This window comes from Pagrus major, chromosome 21 (assembly GCF_040436345.1).
Source record: "Pagrus major chromosome 21, Pma_NU_1.0".
In the NCBI taxonomy this organism is placed as follows: Eukaryota; Metazoa; Chordata; class Actinopteri; order Spariformes; family Sparidae; genus Pagrus; species Pagrus major.
In genome coordinates this window covers 18,696,713-18,720,043 of record NC_133235.1, presented here as the reverse complement: position 1 = coordinate 18,720,043, position 23,331 = coordinate 18,696,713, and the positions used below count along the sequence as shown (strand labels likewise).

At 38.2% G+C, this 23,331-nt stretch overlaps 1 protein-coding gene across 2 annotated transcripts in view; it reads right to left on the bottom strand.

The window, feature by feature from the left end:
- Nucleotides 1-23,331, bottom strand: part of pde1cb (phosphodiesterase 1C, calmodulin-dependent b) — a 110,481-nt gene that overhangs the window by 19,900 nt on the left and 67,250 nt on the right. For both annotated transcript variants that reach the window (XM_073491469.1, XM_073491470.1), the window contains 5 exons: nt 5,785-5,898; nt 3,223-3,405; nt 1,294-1,360; nt 1,028-1,144; nt 354-494 (listed from right to left, as the gene is read on the bottom strand). In XM_073491469.1, coding sequence (XP_073347570.1) covers nt 354-494; nt 1,028-1,144; nt 1,294-1,360; nt 3,223-3,405; nt 5,785-5,898 — 622 coding nt within the window. The remainder of the gene's footprint in view (nt 1-353; nt 495-1,027; nt 1,145-1,293; nt 1,361-3,222; nt 3,406-5,784; nt 5,899-23,331) is intronic.

Below are 23,331 nucleotides of genomic sequence, written 5' to 3'. Positions count from 1 at the left end.
GTTCAAACAATGATCGTTAATAAGTCACATTTTGTCAGATATTCTTAGAAATGTGGTTTGATGTTCTCAAACCTGCCCTGAGCGAGATTGGGATTAAAGGGTGATCTTCTCCGGATGTCTTCACAAAAGAATGGCTCATGGATTCTCCAAGAAAAAAAAAAGCCATATTTAGCAGCTGCATGTCAGGCAAAGCTGTAATTAGGCTGGCATTCGGCAGCTGACAGAGATCTTCTGAATACCATGTGGACGAAATCTCCTTGATTACATCAACTAAGCTTCCTTGTTTAGAACCAAACCATCGCCTGTATGTTCAACTGATTTCTGTAGTTAAGTTTACAGTCGATCCTACTCACCACCATGCCAGTCTTGAGGAGCAGGTAGTGTACAGTCTGTGTGACGTCAGCAGCGTGCATCAGGTTGTGGTAGGGGTTTTTGTGTTTGCTGTATCCCACTTCCAGGGCCTCAACGAATGACACCACGGCAGATATCGGGATCTGACAGCAGACAAAACAACAGCAAATGACTGCTAGCCAAAAAAACACTGCAGACAGTAAGAAACTTCTGAGAGCTATTTGGTGATTTAAATGATGAGCAGTTTCAATGCGTGCACAGTCCCTTCAGCCTCTGAAATTGATGTCGTAAAATCATCGTGAATCATTTGGGCGACTGCAGACTTCGATTACATATTCATGTCAGCTTTATTTCATTGCCCGTGTCATTTACTCTCAGATACTGTCACTTCAACTGAAATGTCCTCAGCTATAAGACGCTGTGGAAAATGAGCTCTATCAGATGAGATGAAGTATGTCCAACCCCCCTCATATTATGGCCATTGTTGAAATGCTACAACACAATCTAACACTTAAGCGGCAGTGAAGTGACTCACTTACATCAAATCAGGCACAGTGAAGGGGAATTTTAAGGTTATTATGATCTCTTCAGAATATTTTTAGTTTCTCCTTGTTTTAATGACACAAACAGAAGGTACAGCAGTGACCAATGGTATGTTAAATCCTTGTGTCTTTACCTTGAAACGGCTAATGAGGTCATATCTTGTGAGCAACTCGTAGAATATGAATTTAAGTGCATGCTCCCCGCTGGCCTCATTTAGCGCGAACACATCAAACGACCACTTGTCAACATTCTGTGTGGGGAAGAAAAAAAAAAAATCAAATAATGACAAGCTTCTCCTCAAACAATGTACTCATCAAAAAAATTGGATGGTGCTGCAAGTCAATTTCTTGTAGATTACTCTGCGTGCTTGTGCACAGATGTGTGTGCACATGTTAATACCTTAAGCACAGATATGACAGAAGGGGGGTAGCTGAGTCCCACCATATTGGAGGTACGTCGGTACATCCTGTTTGGATGAGATAAAAACATCAAATGAAGTGCACAGCTGAGTTTAAACACCAGAGGTTACCACACTTCCCCCCAAACCACAGCCTGGAAGGTTCTCCACCACGACTCACTATAAACCTACAAATCAACACAACTCAGTAGGAAACTGTCTTGAAAAGGTTAAGTCGAAAAGTACCTGCAAGCCTGTTTTTATTTACACATGACAAGCTTTAAGGCTGTCAAAAATGAGGAATGGAATGAAATTAGTGTCAGTTGGAAGGCAGCAAAGTTTGTATACAACGCGCAACCTCTCAAAAACATAGCGGAAAATCAAAATATGCCTTTATTTTGAAAATAAATGTCCTGCAATGGCTTCCATAAATGCAACTAAATATTAAGTTGCTTCATCACTTTACTGGACCACACTGCTCCACCTTTTCATTTTTATCCTCCCTGTCCTCAATCTTTCTTCATTGTAAATGTCTGAAAGCAGACTGTCCTCTGTAAAAACAGATTAAGAAAGATTACAGCTTACATGTTTGAAGCTTATTGATTTGAACAAATGCATGTTGCATGCTGTTGTGTGATAAAGAGCAGCCTTGGAGAGGGAGCTGTTTGCAACTCTCTGAATGATTGTGCTTAGCCAGGCTTGCCAAGGCTGTGATGATGTATGGTGGACTCAGGTGAGTGAGTCACTGTGCAGAGGATGCAGACATATTTCCAACAGAATGAGATTTTAAAGGACCGTACTAGTTTACAAAACCAAGTTGTAATGCTTTAGAGTTTTGAATTGTCTTATCCACCTTCTGGGCCGCTGCTAGTTTTGATTCACTTAAGAACACACAAACGTTCAGATAGATCTGAGAAACAGGCACTGCATTAACCGTCACCAATAATCTAACCTAGACACAAATGAAAGCAGACTTTATTCAATATTTTACTCTGGAGGAGGCATTTAATTGAGGTTTCAGACACTTATGAATTTTCATCATTTTGTGTCATCAATGACGCATGTTTTTTTGTTTTCAGTTCACATCTATTAAATGCTGCACTTGGCATTCTGTGATTGTTGGCAGAAAGCTGTATTTTTACGTTCCATTATGGGCACTGTAGTGCATAAATTTCACACTCAGAATTCTTCTGCTTGCTGCAACTAACAATTATTTTCAATCTTTAACCTGCTGAACATTTTCTCTGATAACTGATGAATTGTTTGGACTACTAAACATCTGAAAACAGTGAAAAAGTACATGGTGATTCCCAAGGCTGTCTTGTTTAGTCTAAAGCTAAAAAATAATTATTTTAGCATAAGCAGAAAATCCTCTCATTGAGAACCTAGAAACATTTTATTGCTTTTTAAAGTGAAAAATATCTAAAACGATCAATCAAATATCCAAATAACAGATTATTAGCATTTTCTTTCAATCAACTGATGGATTTTTTTTTGCAGCTCTACACTTAAAAGTAATTAGAAAGTGATTTTGGACACAGTCATTGTGTTGACTCTGATGGATTACCAACAGAAAGCAATTTTCAAGTCTATACATAAACATATGTATAGTCATATCAAACAAAAATTTAACTCAAGTGCTACTTGGAAGGAGAGAAAATCATCAATTCAAAACTCTTAAAAACTATGCTTTGCAAAATGTCAGTACGTGCAGAAAATGCACTGGAAACATGTGAGAGCAAGGTGGTTATGTATTCTTTGTGTGAGGCCAAATTAAAGATGTTGATAGCATCTTGCTGCTCCAGGCTATGCTTGTTTGGTCTGACCAGTGATGGATAGAAGTTCACTGGAGGAAAGATAAAGGTGACAATCCACATTAAGTATTCAACACCAATGGCAATGTGCTTGTGTGCACACACACACACATTTACCTCTCAACAAATATTCCAGCCTGGACGGCGTGGACGATGCTGCGGAAGCGAGGTTTCTCTTCATTGCGTCGCAGCATCAGGCCCATCTGGCGGGTGAAGGTGGAGGCCAGCCAGTCCCGTACCTCTGAGGGCACCGACTCTGACTGGATGTCACTGAGCTCATCTTCTGTGTCCACCAAACGCCTGACAAACAGGGAGACGGGAGGTGATGTAAGTTAAAAAGACAGACACAAACAGAAAAGAAACAAAGGATGAGAAAACAGACAGATGCAGAGACTAAAATATTTATCAGGAATCGTAGCTCTACTTTCACAGGGGATCAAACTCAAATCCCAGCGCTGTCCATCAAATAATATCACCTCTTACGTAACATCAAAACATCCCAGGCCTCTTGAAACACCATGATGGGGAGTATTTGAATCCAATTGTGTGATATAATTCTCCACAGCTACCCTGTTGTGTTGACATGTACAGGGGATCAAGAGCAAAGCCTGTTGGTCTCCACCCTCTGAACTAAATACATGTTCTTATGGCGAGAGAAAGCATTCACATCACACTGATAATCACGGTGCTACATGGATTCTGCACTGGATAGTTCATCATCCTCCATCCTGGAGTGGTCATGCCATCACTGGCCCTAATCTGGTGGGATCTAGATGACGAGAGGCTTACATAATTCCATAAGCCTGGTCATATCTCAGATTCTGGACCTGCATTCAACTCCTGACATATATTTGACCTAGTATATACCTTAACCATGCCCAAACAATTTTTTGCCACAACAATTTTTCCATGACCTGAGCCAAATAGTTTTCCTTGCCTAAATGTTGTTCAAGGATGAGAAGTTGCTGATTAAACATAACATAATTTGCCACGTAACATCATATTCAGTGGTTCAGTTTTTAGGCAATTAAGTGAAGGAAAATCAGCAATAACACACTGTAATATATCCATTACATTCAGTACTCTTGTCAGTGTTGTAACATGAACGCAGGACTTAAATATAAATAACGTACAAGTGAAGGTTGGGTTAATTTTAAATTCTTAATATACTTCTGGTATTTTAATCTATGACATATAACAGCATCATAGCATACTGGTTGTGTATGTGCAGTATGTGCAATATGTGTCATTTGTGTTATATGTGCTGCTCTGTTTATAATCTTTTTGCAATATCTCCACTGGGGAGACACAATTAGATTGGCTTTTATGATTCCTTCCCCAGGAAATATAAATACATTAAATAAAATAAAACAATGAATTAATTTCACAGAAGTTTCTCAAAGTCTTTGGGGGGATTATTTAAAAACTTTCACTTAATCAGTCTTTTAGCTCACTACTCTCATTCACTTCTGCTAGCTATAACTTTTCTTGAAAAAGAGCTAAATCTTGTCTGCTTCACCCAAAGATTGTAAGGGGCATGAATTCACATAAAAGGAATGTATCCACACTGCAAATTAATTTAGAGGACATAGATGATAAAGCCACAGAAGAAAGGAACGTGCCAGCATGGCAACATCTGTATTTTCAAATGTAGTATCTGCTCCATTGCCAATCAAAGCTCAGACTGAGTAGTAGTAACTTATTTAACTGCTTAGCCTCCTTGACAGACCCATCATCACCACTAGCCTAAGTACATATAACCTGTTACCAGCTACACACACTGATAAAACTAGAGAGAATCAGAGAAGCAATAATAGGCCAAGTATAGGATTTTCATGCTTCCCTAAGCTTATAGCTGCAAGACTCCAAAAGGAAATCCCTAAATCTCTCCAAGTTTACTTCCTGGGTCCTCTCTGCCTTGACTGCAATGACCATTTACCACAAGTCATGACAAGCTAGTGAGCCAAAAGGCTAAACAACTGGAGGGATGACTACTAACTTTAGTTGGTGGTAGCCAACTATCTTGCAAAGCAAACTATGCCTATATTTATAAAATGCAACTGTCTATAACTAATTGCATTTCATTTGCACCTGTTTGAAAAAGGGATTGATGCTCGACTAAAAACTCCAGAAACACAGCCTAAACTATAACTTAGCCTACATCTCCTCACGTGTTGTGTGCGTACCTCTTGTTTGAGAACCGTTTCACGCTGCAATTTTTGGAAGAAACCAAAACCACAGGGAAAGGGGGTGTGTGACTTGTGTGGTATGATTTATGACATATGTAGAAAAATGTGTTTGACTCATAATATAAAAAGGCCATTACTACATATTCTAAAAATAATAGTAATAAAATATAAATATAAAAAACCCAGATCTCAAAAAGTTGGTAGAACGAAAACGAACATCTTTAATGTGCATGACGCCTCTGATGGTAAGGTAATCACCATTTAAGTTATACATTTGGTTTATCATTTGTCCTTACAGTGTGAGATTCTGTAACCAATCAGACAGACACAATGTTTAAAATGAAACTCAGAATTACAGCTCAGGTCAATTGCCACACTAATTATAGTAATCCTTTTTCCGTCTGGCCTCTGTCAGTGCTGCACTGTCGTTCTCAGTAAATGAACTTTGTCAGTACTTTTTTCTGCTAGTAGAAAACTACTGCTTTCTTACCTTGTCTCCTCGATGTAAACGGATTCCAGCACCGACGCTGCATACTCCAGGTTTTTCTTGAGGTCAGTGAGGGAAGCCTCTCCTCTCTCCAGTTGCTTCACCAGACATCTTAATCTAAAACAGAGATTCGACAGTCATTTAACAAATGGGATTACTCCCCTGCTGTCTTGACATGATAAATTAAGTGTAACTGATATTGAATTAAGCTGGTCTGGGTTTATCTTGCACTAGGGAACTTTTCTTTCCATTATAAAATAAACCTGGGATAGCAACCAAAATACAATTTGACCAATAAGCCAAATTCAATTGTGGTCTTGGATATGCACAGTGCTCCATCCAGATATCCAAAATAAAAACTGGCCAGCAGTGAGCCAAAATGAAACCAGAGAAAACTGTCATTTTTGACTTTAGTCCATTTAATTTACTCCAATTTAAAACCAAAACCACATAAATCAATGTGAGCTGAAAAGTGGGATCTTTGTTTTCATACTTCCTGAAAAGAGGATTCTGTTTCACCTCTAATCCATTTAAGTTCTAATGGGAGTTAGTTTCCTTCTCAAGTGTCTTGATTGACATAATCAAAATACAATCCAGCCTTTTTCATAAGAGACTACTGGGACAACTAATTGGAATGAATCCATTGTTATCGTTATTAGTTCCATTTTTGCTTTTTTCTGCTTCGACAAGTCAAAATGTCGGCTGTTTGAAAGGTCTGTTCATTCTAAAAATTGCATATCTTTGACGTCTGCAGACTCTGCTTTGACTCATTTGGATGTGTTGGCTATTTAAAATTAAGACAGCTTTAATATTGCAGCTCTAGGTGATCCTTCTATGTGACTTTTAACACCATTGATTACATTGTCTCTGTAACTGGGTCAGTGTCACTAGTTTTTCTCTCAACTGGTTCCTAGATTCTACTTTTCTAATCTTGACTTCCCCAACAGTTGTTCGTAGAGTCAGTAAACTGCTTTGTAAAGTTCAAGGCAGCAGGAATTTGTTAGAAAATGGTTGTTTATATTCACCCAAGTGGTGTACACTTATTTTACACTGCAGTACAATGAAGAACTTTTGGGCCATGCAAAATTGATCAGGAGGTAAAGACTAAAGTGAAAAAAAGATTCAATACTTCTCTTCAGTAAAACTGAATACATTTAATATTTGACTGATACAACCTTGCAAACCAACAGTGTAATATCAATCAAACAATTTAACACCATCTTCTCCACGTTATATTTTCAAGACTAATTCACTTGTGGCTGAAGATCAATGTGTGAAGTTTTACTTCAAATATTCTCAAGTCTTGGCAAAACCACCATAAATAGCATTAAAGAGAAAAGCAACTTAACATCTTCATCATCTCTGCACCCTGCAACCTCTTGCGGTATACCTCCTGCTGCTGTGCTGGAGGTCACACGCTCCCCTTCACAGTGAATGCCCACAGAGGCTACGCTTGTTGTTGAATTATTAAGTAGAAAGCTGGGAGAGTGGGAGGTTTCAGATGCTTTCATTGATCACAATCCCTGACTGCGGTTGCAATTTTTACGAAAAGGCTCTGAAATGTATCTGTGAATATGACTGAGGAAGAATATCTCAACATTAATATTCATGACTGCTGTTTGGTCCATTTATTTTTTAAGGCCAAATTTGGGTTGGGCTATTGTGTGCACAGCAGTGAAACATCCTCTTCACATAACCAGATCACATCATTTCCTACACTCCAGCAGACTTGTTGAAAAGAAGATCTCAACAAGAAAGGGATGGCACAGACTTTAAGTTTTGTCTATGTGGCTGTAAGGCTTCATTTTGAACCACTGAAATACTGTCTGCTGGACAAAATAATGATAATAATCTGGGTATTTCCCCAAGTCCACCTCTGCAAAGGGTCTCACAGAGTCATAATTTCCATATTAATGGAGAAATGTCTGGTAAGATGTTTAACAAGACTTAAGGCCACTTGACATGGAAAGTGTTTTTAACTTCCAACGTTCCCCAAATTCACTGAACAGATTCACGAGACATGAGACATGTGTCACCTCTGGACCTCAGTGTGTGTTTCCTGCAATCTCAATCTTTCCAGCTGTCCAAAAGGATCACCAAAGTCAAAAAAATTACAACAATACATTGACTGGAAACCATGAATGTTTCTACAGACTTTCATGGCAATCCATCAGGATAGTTGTTAAGATATTTCTGTCTGGAGGAAAGTGGTGGACCAAATAATCAGCCAACAGACTTCCTTCCCTGGAGCCATGCCGCCAGCATTGCCAATAAGAAGCTTTCTTGTTATTTTTCCAATCACTGTTACTCACCAAAACAGATTGTGTGTATCCTTGAGGTCTAACAAATGTGTAGAGTGCATTTCAATAATCAAAAAACATTTCCAAAGACTTTTTTGTAAATCCTGCATTGTTTATATCTATGTTTACTAGATTGTAGTCTTCTTCTTCCCTGCCTTTCAGGCAAACTGCAGCACATCTCAGCATGTTACCGCCACCTGTTGATCACTGGAATAATGTGACACTAGATTGTGAGTTCCTGTGCATGAGATAAACAAAGCTGGGATAACTCACAGAAAAACAGCTTCATAGCACTTCTTGAGGTTTAAAACTCCCCAGGGTACATTTAACTATGACAACAGCTGCTTCAGTGCTGAAATCTCTCTCTTAAGCTACTGACAGCTATTTTAAGAATCATAAGGAAGTGAATGGATGAAGGGTACGCTGTGACTCTAGAATCATTGCATGTGATTTGCTTAGCACTAATGATGGTTATTAAGAACAGCTGTGTGCCAGTGAGCTTCCCCGCTAATCCACAAGAAAAAATACCCTACCTCCTTCAAGAAAGCTCCTTGTCAGACTTTAATTCATGCTATTAAATTTTGTTCTGTTGGTCATTTGCTTTGACTTCACACTGGTGCAAACACACTGTGCTTATTTTGAAAGTCAATGTTGAATGACAGAAGCACATGTACTGAAAGAAATGTTTGTCTCTAGTGATGTGATTCTGTAGAAAAGCTTTGTCAAAATATAATTAAGCAGATGTGGAGCATCTTGGAAGGCTTTATAATGAAAATCACTGCTTTTTCAAATTGCTCAAATGAAATAGAAAACAATTTAGGGAAATTGACTTTTATTCCTTGCATCCCTTTGTGCATTGGAGGATGCAGGACAAAAGTTAAAATTCAATACAACCATTAAAAGATCATCTTTTGTTGAGGCTGTATGGTATTGAGCAAATTGGGCTCCTTTTAAGACTGAAAACAAATTGTTGTGAGTGCCAGCCATGGACGTATGATAAATCAAAGTATCTGCCAGCCAAAACAAAATTGGCTTATTTCACCTGCTGTCATTACCAAGGGAGGCAACACGCTGGGTTAATAGCACAGGTCAGGCCCAAAGTAACTCCTGGGCACAGAGCCAACTGGGAAATTCAGTTTAAGATGGTAGGGTGGAGGAGCAACAGCCATGTAATTCACTATTTCTGAACATTTAGTGGTGAGGCAGTGAAGTAATTCTTTCATTGCCTTTTATTATCAACTTCTCGCTCTAGATTAATAGCAAAAAAGCCTAATCTCTCTTAACAAACTAGATTGCAAAGTGCACCATAATCTACTTTTTGTGAGCTAAGAGGTTTTTTGTTTTTTTTAATGACAATGACATAAACATACATACATACATAAATATAAACATTACAGTGTATTGGGTGCTTTCAGGGCTTAAACAATTTTCTTTATTGATTAATCCATTGACTATTTTGACAATTTATTATTTAGTAAATATAATGTCTATAAATTTCTGCTTTGCTTCCTCCAACAAAAATGGAAGCAGCACATTTTTTGGCATTTTTGCATGGTTATTGCCTTTAAGTTTAACTCCACCAATTAAACACATATATACTGAGTATATTGCTAATACATAATACGTGAGATATACAGTAGTTGACAGCAGTGATAAATATGCTAAACACACTGGACTGTGTGTGAGTTCCAATATGTATACAGCACATATGTTACAAGCTGAGCTCATAGTGTGAAACATTGAGGTCAAACAAACGGAGGACCCAAAAGTAGTTACTAGATCTTATCCAAAAGTTGGTCACCGCTGGAATCCATTCTAACCAACATGAATTCAAGCTGATGACGGTGGAGGTTCTCTGAAAGATTAAAATACAAAAGCTTTTCCGTTTAAGATTAAAATAAACAGTTTTTGTTTGACGTGCCAAAGATAGATTTTGGGTGGACTGCCACTCAAAGTTTAAGCAGTGAGGGGGCGGCTCTTCTCCTGAAATCTACAATAAGTTCAACAATTTTTAGCACATTAATCTGTGAGAATGAAGAGTCTAAAGAAAGAGAGTGTCATATGTTCTGTACAGATTGTGAAGCCCTCTGAGAACAACTTGTGATTTTGGATAAATAAACTTGTTATGTCTGCACCCAAATACAAGCAGGTCAATCGCCTTTCTTGTTTTAGTCTGAACAACACTGTGTCATCTGCAAACTTACACAGTTTGACAGAGAGCTTTTTGGAGCCCCAGAGGAGACTTCTCACAGCCAGGAGCAGCTCCATAGCATTAGTTCAGGATCTTTGATCTATGCTTCTCAGACGTACTATGTGATGTCTTGTGTCTGACAGCTCAATTTCTCACTGACAGCTTCAGCCAGACAGGGTCAGCTTTAAAAGCTTTGATATTAGGGTGTTGAGTCGTGCATTGAAATCCTGGCATGTGCACCTGACCTGTCATGATATGAGAAATAAAGGGGCAGCATCATGTGGAATATGTCTTCATATACCATTTGGCTTTGGATGTGAAGTTGGTCTGTTCTGGTTAGGAATGTGATTAGGACAAATTTTCTTAAGTAACCTCTTGTACTTTACTTCATTTTGCCTTTTTTTTTTTCCTTTTTGAACGTTTATCGTGACCAGTCCATGGGTGTCAGGCTATCGAAGGCAAAATACACTGAAACTGTCAAATCGAACCATATGGCAGGTACACTTTGGACACGCCCTGACATAGATGTTGTGTCAATAAATGTATTTAAAAGTTATTAAGTGATAATAAAGGATTTACAAAATGTATTAAAGGAATTGTTCTCACTTTAGATCAGATAGCTGCAAAAGGCACAGTTAAATGTTAAAAAGTACATAGACAACCACTATAAATATATAATAAATCATGTATTCATTCTAAAAAAGCAACAAAAAAAGGTTAACAATGACATAATTGGTAAGATAGTTAAAATCAACAAATATGTTTGCAATGCTATCATAAACAATTATGAGAAATTCATAGCTTATAAGGTTTTAGTGTTAAATGTCTTATAATCTGATAATAAACATGTTTATGATGCTATTATTAACACTTATTAAAATCTTATTAACACATAACAATGTTAATAAGCATCTTATAAGGACTTATAATGGCCTTATTACCTATTAACTAATGCTTAAAAGGGCCTCAGTGGATTTATTATTTTTACTCACATAGCATCCCCAAACTATCCCCTAAGTAACAAACAAATGAACCTGTAAAATCCCCAATATTGTCTCATTGCTGTTTTTTTACTACTAGTCTGAAAAATTCCAGTGGCCGCTAGGTTAAACAGGCCAGTGATGGAGCGAGCCAAAGTCATGAGCCTCCAGCTGTCTGTCGCTATATGTAAAGATGAGAGATTTATTTGCTTTCCATCATGGGGGTGAGCAGAGAGCACAGAGAAGAGATTAAGAGTCTGAATTCATGCTGAAAGCATTTCCCTCCTCTTTTCTTATTGCCTCCGGCTCTTTGGCCTTGACTGACCTGCTCAGAGAGAAGAATGAAAAAAAAATCAAAAGACTGGCGTGCCAAACTAGAGCCGCCCTGCAGTGTACAGTGGGGCTCCACAATGCTCAACCCCTCGACAGCTGTTGTGACAGCCATAAAGTGAACATGAATAAAAGGGATATTAAGCAGCAGAGGGTAACATAGCAACAGCCTCCTTCTTCCTCTACCAATTGCATTGTCACTCACGCAAAAAAACACTCCTCGCATACCCACTGGGAAAAAAATTTAGAAATGAAATGTATCCCACTCTGACCTAACTCGTAATAAAAACAGGTCCATTTCTGCTTTGAAAAGCCGCAGCAAGAGTCGGAGCCCATTTTCCACACAGCAGAAAGCAGGGGAGGGGATAAATGGGGCTGGTTGATGGGGAATGAGAGCACTGCCAGGATGCAAAATTTGGTCACCGCCTGTGTTCCAATGACATTCTAGCCTAGATGGTGTGTAATCAATGGCCTGGGGTCAAAGTAATCACCCGGGGAGATTAGCGTGCTTTCAGGGAACAAGCACAAGTTGGGGCTGATAAGCGGTACAAGGCCTGTAAAAACATGATGACTCAGTTAAGCTGTGGTGCCACATATTCTGCAGCCTCCACCATGACACGTGACTGCAGTGGAGAAAAGGCTCATCAATAAAATACGAGAGTCGTGGGACATCCACACCTTGGCAAGATGGATGGGGTGAAGCAGGAATTGGTGCTGTGGCTTAATCTGGAGTCTGATTACCAGAAAACAGCTCAATGTTAGACCTGTTTTCTATTGACTGTAGTAAACTTTCAATCGTACTCTGTTAAGGTTTTCCTCAAGAAATGACTTGTTTTTAAATGATTAATATGAAGTATTTGAATAAAACAGAGTGAAATGTTTACCTATTTATAGAATCTTTAAATAACTCTGTACTTTATTCTTTATGTTATTACTTGTATAGCATTTTAATACTGTCTGTCCAACAATAGACAGAATTTAAAACTTTTTTAAATCAAAATTAAAATTTGAATTAGAGTTGCACAAGATAATTTTTCAGCAATAATGTGAAGAATACATGGCTTTCAAATATGTGGTAACACTTAAATACATGGCTTTCAAATATGTGGTAACACTTAAAATCAAGGTCCTTGTAATGAGGATAAGTTAATAGGTTAGAAGGAATTTATAAATCTGGATTAAGCATTATAAACCTATTCATAGGGGGACTCTTTGCTGCATACCATACCCTCCCTCCCTCCACTCTTTCTTGTCTACTTTTAAATGTTATGGATAATAAAGGATTGTTCTTACTCAACATCATACAAAACACCAGTATAGTTTTACAGAAAAGTAAGATAAAAATGATTTCCTTTTAAGTATAACAATGTGTTTCCTCTGGGCTTTTGACAAATTATGACAAATCATTCTTGACAAATCTGACAAGAAGAATGTTGAATTGAAATGCATTGTTGAACACTGCCAAATATCTTGTGCAGACATATTCTTGTATCTCTGGTGCAGACACTACTGTACAAGACAGAGTGTCCTGTTCCAATGTCCTTAAACCCCTTCCCCCTCTGTCATTCTGTGTTGCTGTGAACGTGAGCTAAATGGCTAAACTGTATGTAAATATAAATGTTAATTCGACACCCACACTGAGCGTTGGTGGCCATTCAGTTTTGGGAGGGAACAGCTACAGCAGGCTCAGGCTGAAGGTTTCTGCTGCTGCTGATGTCTCCAATTAAAATTACAAATACTCTTACAGTGCAAACAAGCTGCACTCTCTGAAAAATATTGGTAACTCCTTTATAAAGTTCTGTTCTAAACAAAGCCCTACCCGTGGGAGTTTTCAAGTGACAGATGTGACAAGAATGGCGGGGGACAGAAGAAACCTTAAAAAAGATCAGTGGTTGGCTCAATGCAGCCCACGCATGTCAAAGTCTGCCAATCAAATCTGCAAGATGAATTATAGCAAAATAATGCGATAAGCACACTATTAAAAAAAGGCAATCCTTTGCATCAAAATCCTTTGATTATACTGTAGTAGGTGAAATTAATTTAGTGGCTTTACGTAACAAAAATAGATGTCTAAATATTAGATGCAAAACAAGATTACAGACATTAATTAGACCCTCTAATATATTTACTGCACATTCTTTGTCCAGTGTCTGCCTTTAGTTCAAGGCACCAAACAGAAACCCATGAGCTATTTGAGATACCATGCAGTCATTACTTCGCCAAGGAGGTTATGTTTTCATCCATGTCCATGTGAGCAGGATTACACAAAAACATATTTCTATAAAACTTGGACAGAGGATGGGTCTCAGCCAAGAATAGACCCCATTATCTTTTGGTGCGAATCCGGATAAAGGGGTGGATCTATGATATTTTTCTCACTTTCTTTAACATTTCTCCAGGAATAATGCATGGATCTTGATGAAAAAAAAAGTATTACGGTGGCTGGTATGAGTGAGTACAAGAGGACACTGTTGGGTCTTGGCGGAGGTGTGCGCTCTACTGAGTGCCATTCTAGTTTTCTTTTGTTATCACTGAAAATGAACAAATTTAGCAATGCTGTAGGAGTGGAATAACTCAAAATGTGCACACACAAATGTGGCACCAACTGGATAATTTACCCAGACCAAATGGGTTGTTTTGACCCAGTGTTGGTGTTTTTAAATATTACTGTAGGGGTTATTTACCCAAGATAAAATGTGGTTATTTTGACCTAGTGTTTGAAACAAGAAGCTCAAATGTTACCTTAAAACTGTTACAAAGTAATTGTAAATTGTACAAAATGATGATTATTTGACATTCAAAATCACAAAGGATACACATTAACAGCAAAACTGTAAGTAACAAATAGTAACATGTCAGTTTAAAGAGTAAATTCGACTACAGTAGATTAAAGTACAGTAATATAAAAATAGTACTAACTCTGGGTCCAAAGAACCCATTGTCTTGGGGAATGAGTAAAGATAACTGAGTATTGCATTGCCTCTATTTTGCCCCAGTGACTTTTAGTGTGCACATACAAATGATCAATGGACTAATATATGCTAATCATGTGAAGAAATATAATGCTAAAACTAAATAGTAAATAGTTTAGCTTGTACATACAACAGAGATAATATGCCAATATCAGGCATTTTTCTTAAGTTATCTCATGACCTCAACCTTGCATACCACTATCTTCAGGACTCAGCACCATAGAAGGCTTTATGGCTTTTTTACAGCCTTTCATGCGGTTGTGTGGCATTTGAACTTTGGTTCAAAGCTTCTCTGAGCAGAACTTTCATCTAAGAAAAGAGTACCAGTCTTATCGTATTAAAGTGGATTGTGAAGGGCAAAGAAAGGTCAGCTAAGACCCCTCATACAGACTGTAAATTCACCTTCTTTGCTCAAATTAAATTCTGGTTTGACCACTGGAAAGAAGTCTTTTGACTCTAATGGGCAGGCTGGTAAATATGAGCTGACTGCATGATGTTTGCTCACATCATAGTCCAATAGATCTTGTTATGAAGTTCAAACACATTTCAACATTTAGTTTTTGCTGTCATCTGAAGCCCATACTGTTAAAGATTGCTTTAGGTAGTTTTATGAAGTGGGTGTTTTCTGAGTGAGCAATGAGATGTGTACTTCAACATACATACATGTGAGTGTAGCATTTACTGTGTGAAAATGAATGTTATGTAAAACAGTTTGAGTTTTTTTTTCTGTGTTTTTGTCAGCATTATGTGGCATTTAACAAAATACTGACAATAATATTACAGAGCACTGGAAACAGGCCAAATACACATGTGCTCATCTTTTTTGTGTGTGTCCAAAGCTGTAAGAAAATTGGCTTCAGCAGAATCCAGCCTGCACACAATGACTCAATGAGAGGCGATGGACCATTTGGCAACAGCAAAGGGTGGGTGTTTGATTTACCAGCAGCCAAGTCATCATTTTAAAAGGTTGAGCATTCATCTGCCACATGGGCTTTTATCGTCCCGCTTAACTCTGTATGTATATCCAAGCTTTATGTGAAGTAAAAGCAGTGTATATTCAAACTGCAACTTAAGAATCTTAATTCAAGCACAGTCTCTGATATCGAAATGAGGTTTACTTCATAGCAGAACAGGAAACTCTCTCTCCTCTCTGTTTTCTCTCCACCAGCGACATTATCTGCTTTTTTGGTCAGCAGTAACTTTTTTATAAAATCGCCCAAAAAACACACCTTATTTTCACCCGCTATTCCTTTATCATGACAGCAGGTGAGTGGACAAAACAAAACCAACATCCCCCGAATGACACCGCAACAACCAGGTGCACCTTTAAGTCGGTTTCTACTAACTGTAGAAAACAACGGAATAAGTAGGCCTACATTAAATAGGAAAGGTCGCATCACAATCAGTGCGTTTACAGGAGGGATGTAATACCAGAGAGGATCTCTCTCTGTCTGCAGAGCATGTGTGATTGACAGTAGACTGGAGGGGAAGAGCGGGAGCAGATTGTCAACTAGTTAATCAATCACGGATAGACGGATTAAAGAAAATAAAAGAATAAAATGCTAAAATGGGTCCCCAAATATACTTGCTTGGCTGTTGATATACCTGGGCGGACCGCCCAAGTAAAATGTATGTGTGGGAAATGCTGCCAGAGTAATTGTTTAGATCTGGGCATACGGCAAGGTTGCAACAATGAAGTCTGATTAAGCGGAAACCAAAAGCAGTTTGACAATCAGTCACGTGAACAAGCTAAGTTTAGCTAAATTATCTAAACTGCTTCACATGGAAGTGAAACCAGAAGTGAGCACCCAAAATGTACGTATGTGTTCCCCACAGCAGAGGAAACCTATGAATACAACTAGATAACAGATGGTAGGTCAACGTTCAACCAGGAAGTCTGTAAAGTGTCATGGGTGTTTAAAAGACAGTCTGGAGATTAATTTTATCAATTGTCTTTGTTCTTTTTCTTCCAAATAAGTTTGACCAAACATCTACTTGCCCTGCTCATGTTGTTTGTTGATGGACAAAACCAAGAAATTAAGATCCCAAGTTCTACTAAACTTGACTTTGAAAATTTCTGACTTTAGTGCCTCCCTCTGAAAGTGTGGAACAAGGTACTGCATCATACAGCAATGCACGACGCACTTTCAAAAAATATTAAGCTGTTTTTATGACCAAACCTTATCCCATTGGTTTACACTTTAAATTGATCCCTCCCTGAACCATGTCCTGCCCTACCATCCTTTTTCAAAAAGATTTACATCTAAAAATGGTACGATTAAATAAAATGTTGTCTCCAGGTTTTTCTTGTAAGTCACAGACAAATGGCTTACTGTGATCAAAATGTAATTTTTCATTGCCATTTAAAAAAAAAAAAAAAAAAAAAAAAAGGCTTTTTAATGGAGATCATGGTGCCTCATCTTCCATGAAGACTGATCAAATAGGGAGAGACATTGGGGTTTTGACCAGAGATTATAGGGGCTAATACATATAATATGAATATGGTGGGTTTTAAATATCCGTGAGTGGTTGTACTGCTAAATGTGTGTTAATGAGCAAGTGTGTATGTATTTGTGTTCTGTCTGCAAGAATCAAAAGCCTTTCTTAATCCAAACTACACTTCCTTTAATCCCAGTAAGTAATTTGTGAGTTCTGGGAAGTCAGTTGTTATGCAGGGAAATAAAACAAAGTCAGCAGCTTTACACAACACAGTTGGGCGTTACAGCACGATGGCAGCAATGCGTCACAGAAACATTAAACTTTGCGTACCTGAGTGCTGTATTCTGTACTGTATTTGTGTCTTATGTGTGGGTGTTTTGATCTGTATTTTGACGTCATGATTTAGGCCTCATGTGAACTCGTGTCTGTGAACACCCACTGAAGCACATAAGAGCCTGGCCAACAGCCAGAGGAAAGTCTGAGAGCTGACTATTAACACACTGCTGGCATTACTGAAAGAAAAAACTTAACACCTGTTTAGTAAATACTTAAAGGAAGGATATTCAAATACAACCTTGTGTAAAAGAAAAACAACCCTGCTGTGAAAAACATGAATAATTGATAATCTGCTAATCCTTTTTTACTACTAAATTGAAAACAGTACAAAGTCAGTGTTTCCCATACATAGACATTAATTGGGCAGTCCGTCCTGGTATATTAAAGGTGTAATACGTAAGAAATGTTGTTTAAAATGTTCACCAAAAAAAACACAAAAAAAAACTGTACAAACTTGATGTGAACTGGTTGTTGCGATGTCTCAAAAACATTAGTTCGTGTTGGTTTGGATCAGCTACATAATTAACAACAAGCTTCCTCTACACGTGGCTCACCTACTGTTATGACAACAGAATCACAGGTGAAAATATCCTACATAGTCCAACTGTGTTGAATCGCAATCGCATAAAGAGGTAGGTAGGCTTTCTTTAATAAAGCTTGGGAAATATCACATTTAATCAGTCATTAAGCGAACACATCATGCCGTATGCTTCAAGTCAATTTTGATAAACCAACACCACTATGTTTCCCGAACCTTGACTGATTGTTTTGAGTTCCTTAACATAACTATGAAAAGCAATAATTCTACTTTACTTGTTACACGCAGATATTGTATTGTATTGTAAGAGTTAATATTGTAAAAAATAAAAAAATCAGGTGTGGTTAAGTTTCTCTCAAAACGTATCTGTTGTTGAAAATTACTAGTGCTGTAAGACAAACGTTTTAGTCAAGCTGGTTGAGTATCAAAGCTGACCTATCAAAATAAATTGTGACAAAACATCAAATTGTTACAGCCCTTAAAAAAATTAAGTATGCAGCTCTATAAATATATTTACCAAGAATAACACAAGTCACCAAATATGCATGAAACCTGAAAACGCATATATGGCCAATTAAAACTACCCTAACCCTAACCCATAACCCTAATCTTTTGATGGCTCGCTCTCTTAATTAGCAGAAAAAGAAAAATGTGCAGCGAGGGACAGGAGGTCAAACAGAAGCAAATGAAGTGACGCTAAAAATGCGAGCTCACTGTAACGTTGTCACCACCGCAGGATCACATAATTAAGTATTTAATGGACTAACTAATGACTGTAGTAATGTCTTTCATTTTAGGCCTCAACTGGCAGTCCGGAGAAGAGTTTGATAACACCCTATGGAGAAGGAAAGTGTCTTTTGAAATCTGCTGGAACAAACCTATTATTTCAAACCACAGGAACCAGTCACGGAGGGCCTGTGCTGCCAGAGGCACAAATGTTTGACATGCTTACAGTGCATTTCTGTAGGTAGGGCCTTCCTCCAATGGAAAATGTGTATTATGATTAACATTTAAACAGTATTCAAGCTCTTATTCATTCAAGTTTATGGTTTACATCTTAATTGTCTAGCATCTCAAAATACTGTATTGTGAGCCTTTGATCCTGCACTTTGCCTTCTTAGGGGTATTTTTTATTCTTCAGTTCAACAGGTGTTGTGACATATCGTTAGATGGTTTTCTTGCAATGTATCGATTATCACAGGATCACTGTATCATGATACTATCGATATTGTGGGCGACACATTGTGAATCATATTGTTTTCTTGAGTTACAGAAAAGAAGTACAGAAAAAAATACTGACAGTGTGTAAAATCAAGGTAAAGCACCATTACTGGAATGCAAAACATAACATTTGACGGACTTTATCTGTAAAAAACTTATATTACAACAAACCCTAAAACTTTTTTGCAGGAAACGTAGGGAGTACATTATCCGAAATCATCACAGTGAAGCAACATGTAGTTCTCATTTGCATAAACAGCTGGGGATGCCACTGCTGCACCCAGATAATATGCCTGTGTTATTCTCTGTTATACTTGATTAGCAAAGCCAGCAGAGTGAAGCAGCTCTATCAAACATTCAACACGCTACCGCACAGCAACTCAAGTCTGTTAAAATGCAACTGACAGTTAGATATTTGAAATTACAGAAACCTTGGTGTGTAATCAAAGTTCAGTGGCCTGACACGAAACAACCCAGCTGCACTAATTGACCTCACTGAGCTTCAGCTCCTGCCACTCCAGCAATTCACATGGGGAAATGATAAACATACTCCTATAGAACATTTTCTTCTCTCTATAGTTTACATACTACAGTATGACATCTTGTCCTTGTACCATATGTGTCGGTGTGTACACTGAATGCACTCACAGTATGTCACTCCATTATTAAAACAAATTCCTGCAGATTGATTTTAATGAGTGTTTTTGAGAGCTCTTAAACACAAGAGTTAAAACCAAACACCATAAAACAAAATAAACAGAACTGCATCTCTAATCTCACATACAAATCCCCTCCTTGATTTCTCTTGCCCATACCTACAGTACTGGCTCTCCTGTCAAAACTGCTCTCCCATGACATGTGCCACTCATGGAATATAATCCCTAACGCGCAGTGGTGCATGATTTTTCTAATCCAAGAGATTAAATTATGAATTCCATGGCCAGCGCAGGTCTACAGCAAACACACAGAGAGGGGAATTGTATGTGGACATAAGTGTCTTCAAGTTAAGTCTTGTTGTCAATATTTGTTGCCTTAAAGGTGTAATTTGTAGAATATGGCCGGAATTCGAAGGTAGCTCCAAAAATACAGGGGGCAGCATAGAGTAACCAACAACTGCTGCTCTCTGCGAGCTATCCTTGGCTGTAGCTAGCTACTGTAAGCTAACCACCTCATGGCGCAGTTAGCCGTGGAACCAGTGGCGCTCGAGATTGTCTGGACCGGGGCATTTCAACATGTTACAGGAAGAGAAAATAAGTGGATTTTGACTTAGACCTACTCAAAAAATGCTTTTAGATAACATATTTTTCAAATACCCTAAAATAGCAGAATTCACATAGGGACGCAAGAATTAAACTCTGAATTTTTTATTTCACTGTGCATGTCAAGGTGGGTTTTGGTGAGCAAAACCAAAACAATAGCTCCAAAGAGTACCTTAATTTATCCAAAATAGTGATTTAAAATATTTTCTCGGGTCTCCCGTGTTCTTGGTCAATTTGGTTTGGACATGTTTTGTCAGTTCAGTCAGTGCTCTCCATCGTGTTTCCAGTTCATAACGACGTCATTAAATGCCAGTAATTCACTTGCAACAATCTAATAAGGTGAAACCAGATTTTCAAAGGTCGTTGAATTCCCATGTCAGATGAGTCATGCAGGCTAGAGATTAAAAAAAAAAAAGGCTTTCTGTCTGTCCCTTTCAGCCACAAAACTCACACACATACAGAAGACATACACACACTAACATAAAGTTGTGAAGCTGCAGGCAGCGGTAGAATTTGTAAAAGCAATTTTGAAAGCACACGTTTCACTGCTTAAATCCCTGTAATTGGCTTCATGAATCAAAGTCATAAAAGGTCTGGGGTTCATTCGCCCCAAACTTCCACCACAGTGTTCTTGATGAAGCCACTTAACCCCAAGCTGCTTCATTAATGCTGCACAGTGGCCAACAATAAAACAAAACTGTGAAAATATCAGGCAGCTACCCAAAGTCAAATGTGTGCAATGACATGAATGTTAAATAAGGTGCTGCTGAAAACAGAATATTCAGACTTGGTAAATCCCAAAACTAATTGGGTTAAAAAGCAGCTCCCCTTTCACAAATAGAAACATACTCACATTCTACAATTAGATCTAATTGCTGTGCAACACTTAATACGTCTTAATGATCTAAGAATAGTGATCAACACAGGAACTCTCTGGTTTCATAATCAGATGTTATTTTTAGGAAGCTTTCCAGCACTGATTATCTATCACCGCACCGGATGCCAGCAACAGGTGTCATTGTTGCCAAATGCTACTGCTTGGCTAATGATTTTTATATGGATTATTTCCAACCTGACAGGCCCATGTGGGCACAACAAACTCAAATCTTTGAACAATAACAACCAATCTGACCAATCAACTAATCTGCATGTGGGAAAAACTTTTCTCGTCTTGTAAAGTGATTTAAAAACAAAATTAGAGCTGAAGACTTGGGAGTAAATGAGGCAAAGAAACAATTAGAACAATGTGACCAAAGCCATCACAGAGGCAGATAGAGGAAGGTGGCTCACAGTGGTGGCTGACAACATGAGAGGACATTCATTGATATGTATTTGTGCAGGTTGCAATCAGATGTCATTTCCTCAGCTGATCGTAGATTAGATTAAATTAAATCCAATTGTGCACTACAAAAAGACTATTTCTGTAGCAGGCAGTAGGATACATCAGAAGTAGTGAGTTACAAGTAAAAATGGAGCACATAAACTATTGATGAAAGCTGAAATGCATGATTATTTTTTCGAATAATGTATCGTAATCATATTCTGCTCTGAATACTCTGAGGCTGTGATAATAAAACTGTGAAGACTTCTCTGCGAACAGAGAGGGAAACACTACTACAGACCACGAAGATGTCAGCAATCCTTTGTGACATGTCTAAAGACTTATTGCTTGATCAAATTGCCATCAGGAGGCATGTGTAAGTGCACTGACTGGAGAATCAACCTAATGTAAATGTTTTTGATGGTGGGGAAAAATGGAAGAACCTGGAGGAAACCCATGCAAGCACAGGGAGAACATGCAAGCTCAGCACTGAAATGGCTTGCCCCAGCAGGATTTGAACCCAAGACCTTCTCTCTGTAAGGGAACAACCACTGCACCACCGTGCTGACCTTACCAAAATAATTTTTGCTCTATTGTTACAAAAATACTAAAATTGTAACTGGATTACCCAGTGTTTTAACTTTAAAATAATATACAGTAAGTAATAACATTAATGCAAGTAAAAACATGGTTCTTACACTTAAAGAACTGAATAAAAAGACACAACTCAGAATACACAGGAATATTGTATGGAAGACTGAAATTATTTTTCTGTGTTTGGAATGATGGTACCTTGTGAGGACGGATTGATGATTGCTCCCAATAGTGTGACACAGACAACTCCCTAAAGTTACTCGTCTAAAGAAAATGGAGGATAACTTTGGAAATGCTGTCAAAAGAGTGGACCCCCTTCGAGGGCTAACAGGTGCCTGGTGGCCTTGCAGCAGTCACTAGAGACACAAACTGGGTCTACCATTTATTAGCATGTGCAATCCCAACACCTTTAACTGCATTCCTCACCGTCACATTGGGTAATAAAGGCCTTCTTTTTCAACCCAGTCCCACAGGTATAGATATCCCAGTTGTTCTTCTTTTTCACTTGTGGGACTCACCTCCCTTATTTTTCTTGATCTTCCTGTGGAGAAACCAAGTCATTTCTTCCAGCCTGGAAATTTCATGGAGGTTTTCTCCGGAGAAACCCATCTTGCTGCTGCTGATGTCTTTGACCTGCTGATGGATGTTCTCCAGAATCTGCTGAGGGAGTCCCTCTTCTTTCGCTTCCTCTGACTTCCCTAACATTTAAGGCCTCGTCAGAATTGGCATATGATAATGCATTTCATTGTTTTCGCTGAGTTTCTGGAAGTCCTAGAGGAGGGAATCGTTGGCTCGACAGAAGGACTCAAAAGCCCCAATGGTGATAGTCTGCAGTTGACAATTCATTTTCACCATCAGTAAAAAGCCTTTTTCTGTTGTTTAACAAAAAACTTACTGTCATTGATAAATCCTGTGTATCTTACTTTACTGGCCTATACATTAAGAAAGGTTTACTGTATTTTATATATCATGTATAAATTAGAATTGCCACCACGGTTGTATGGCTCCGCCAGTCAGGTAGCAGTCATGTCCGTCCAGACTCATGTATTGAAGACTTTGAAGGAATTTA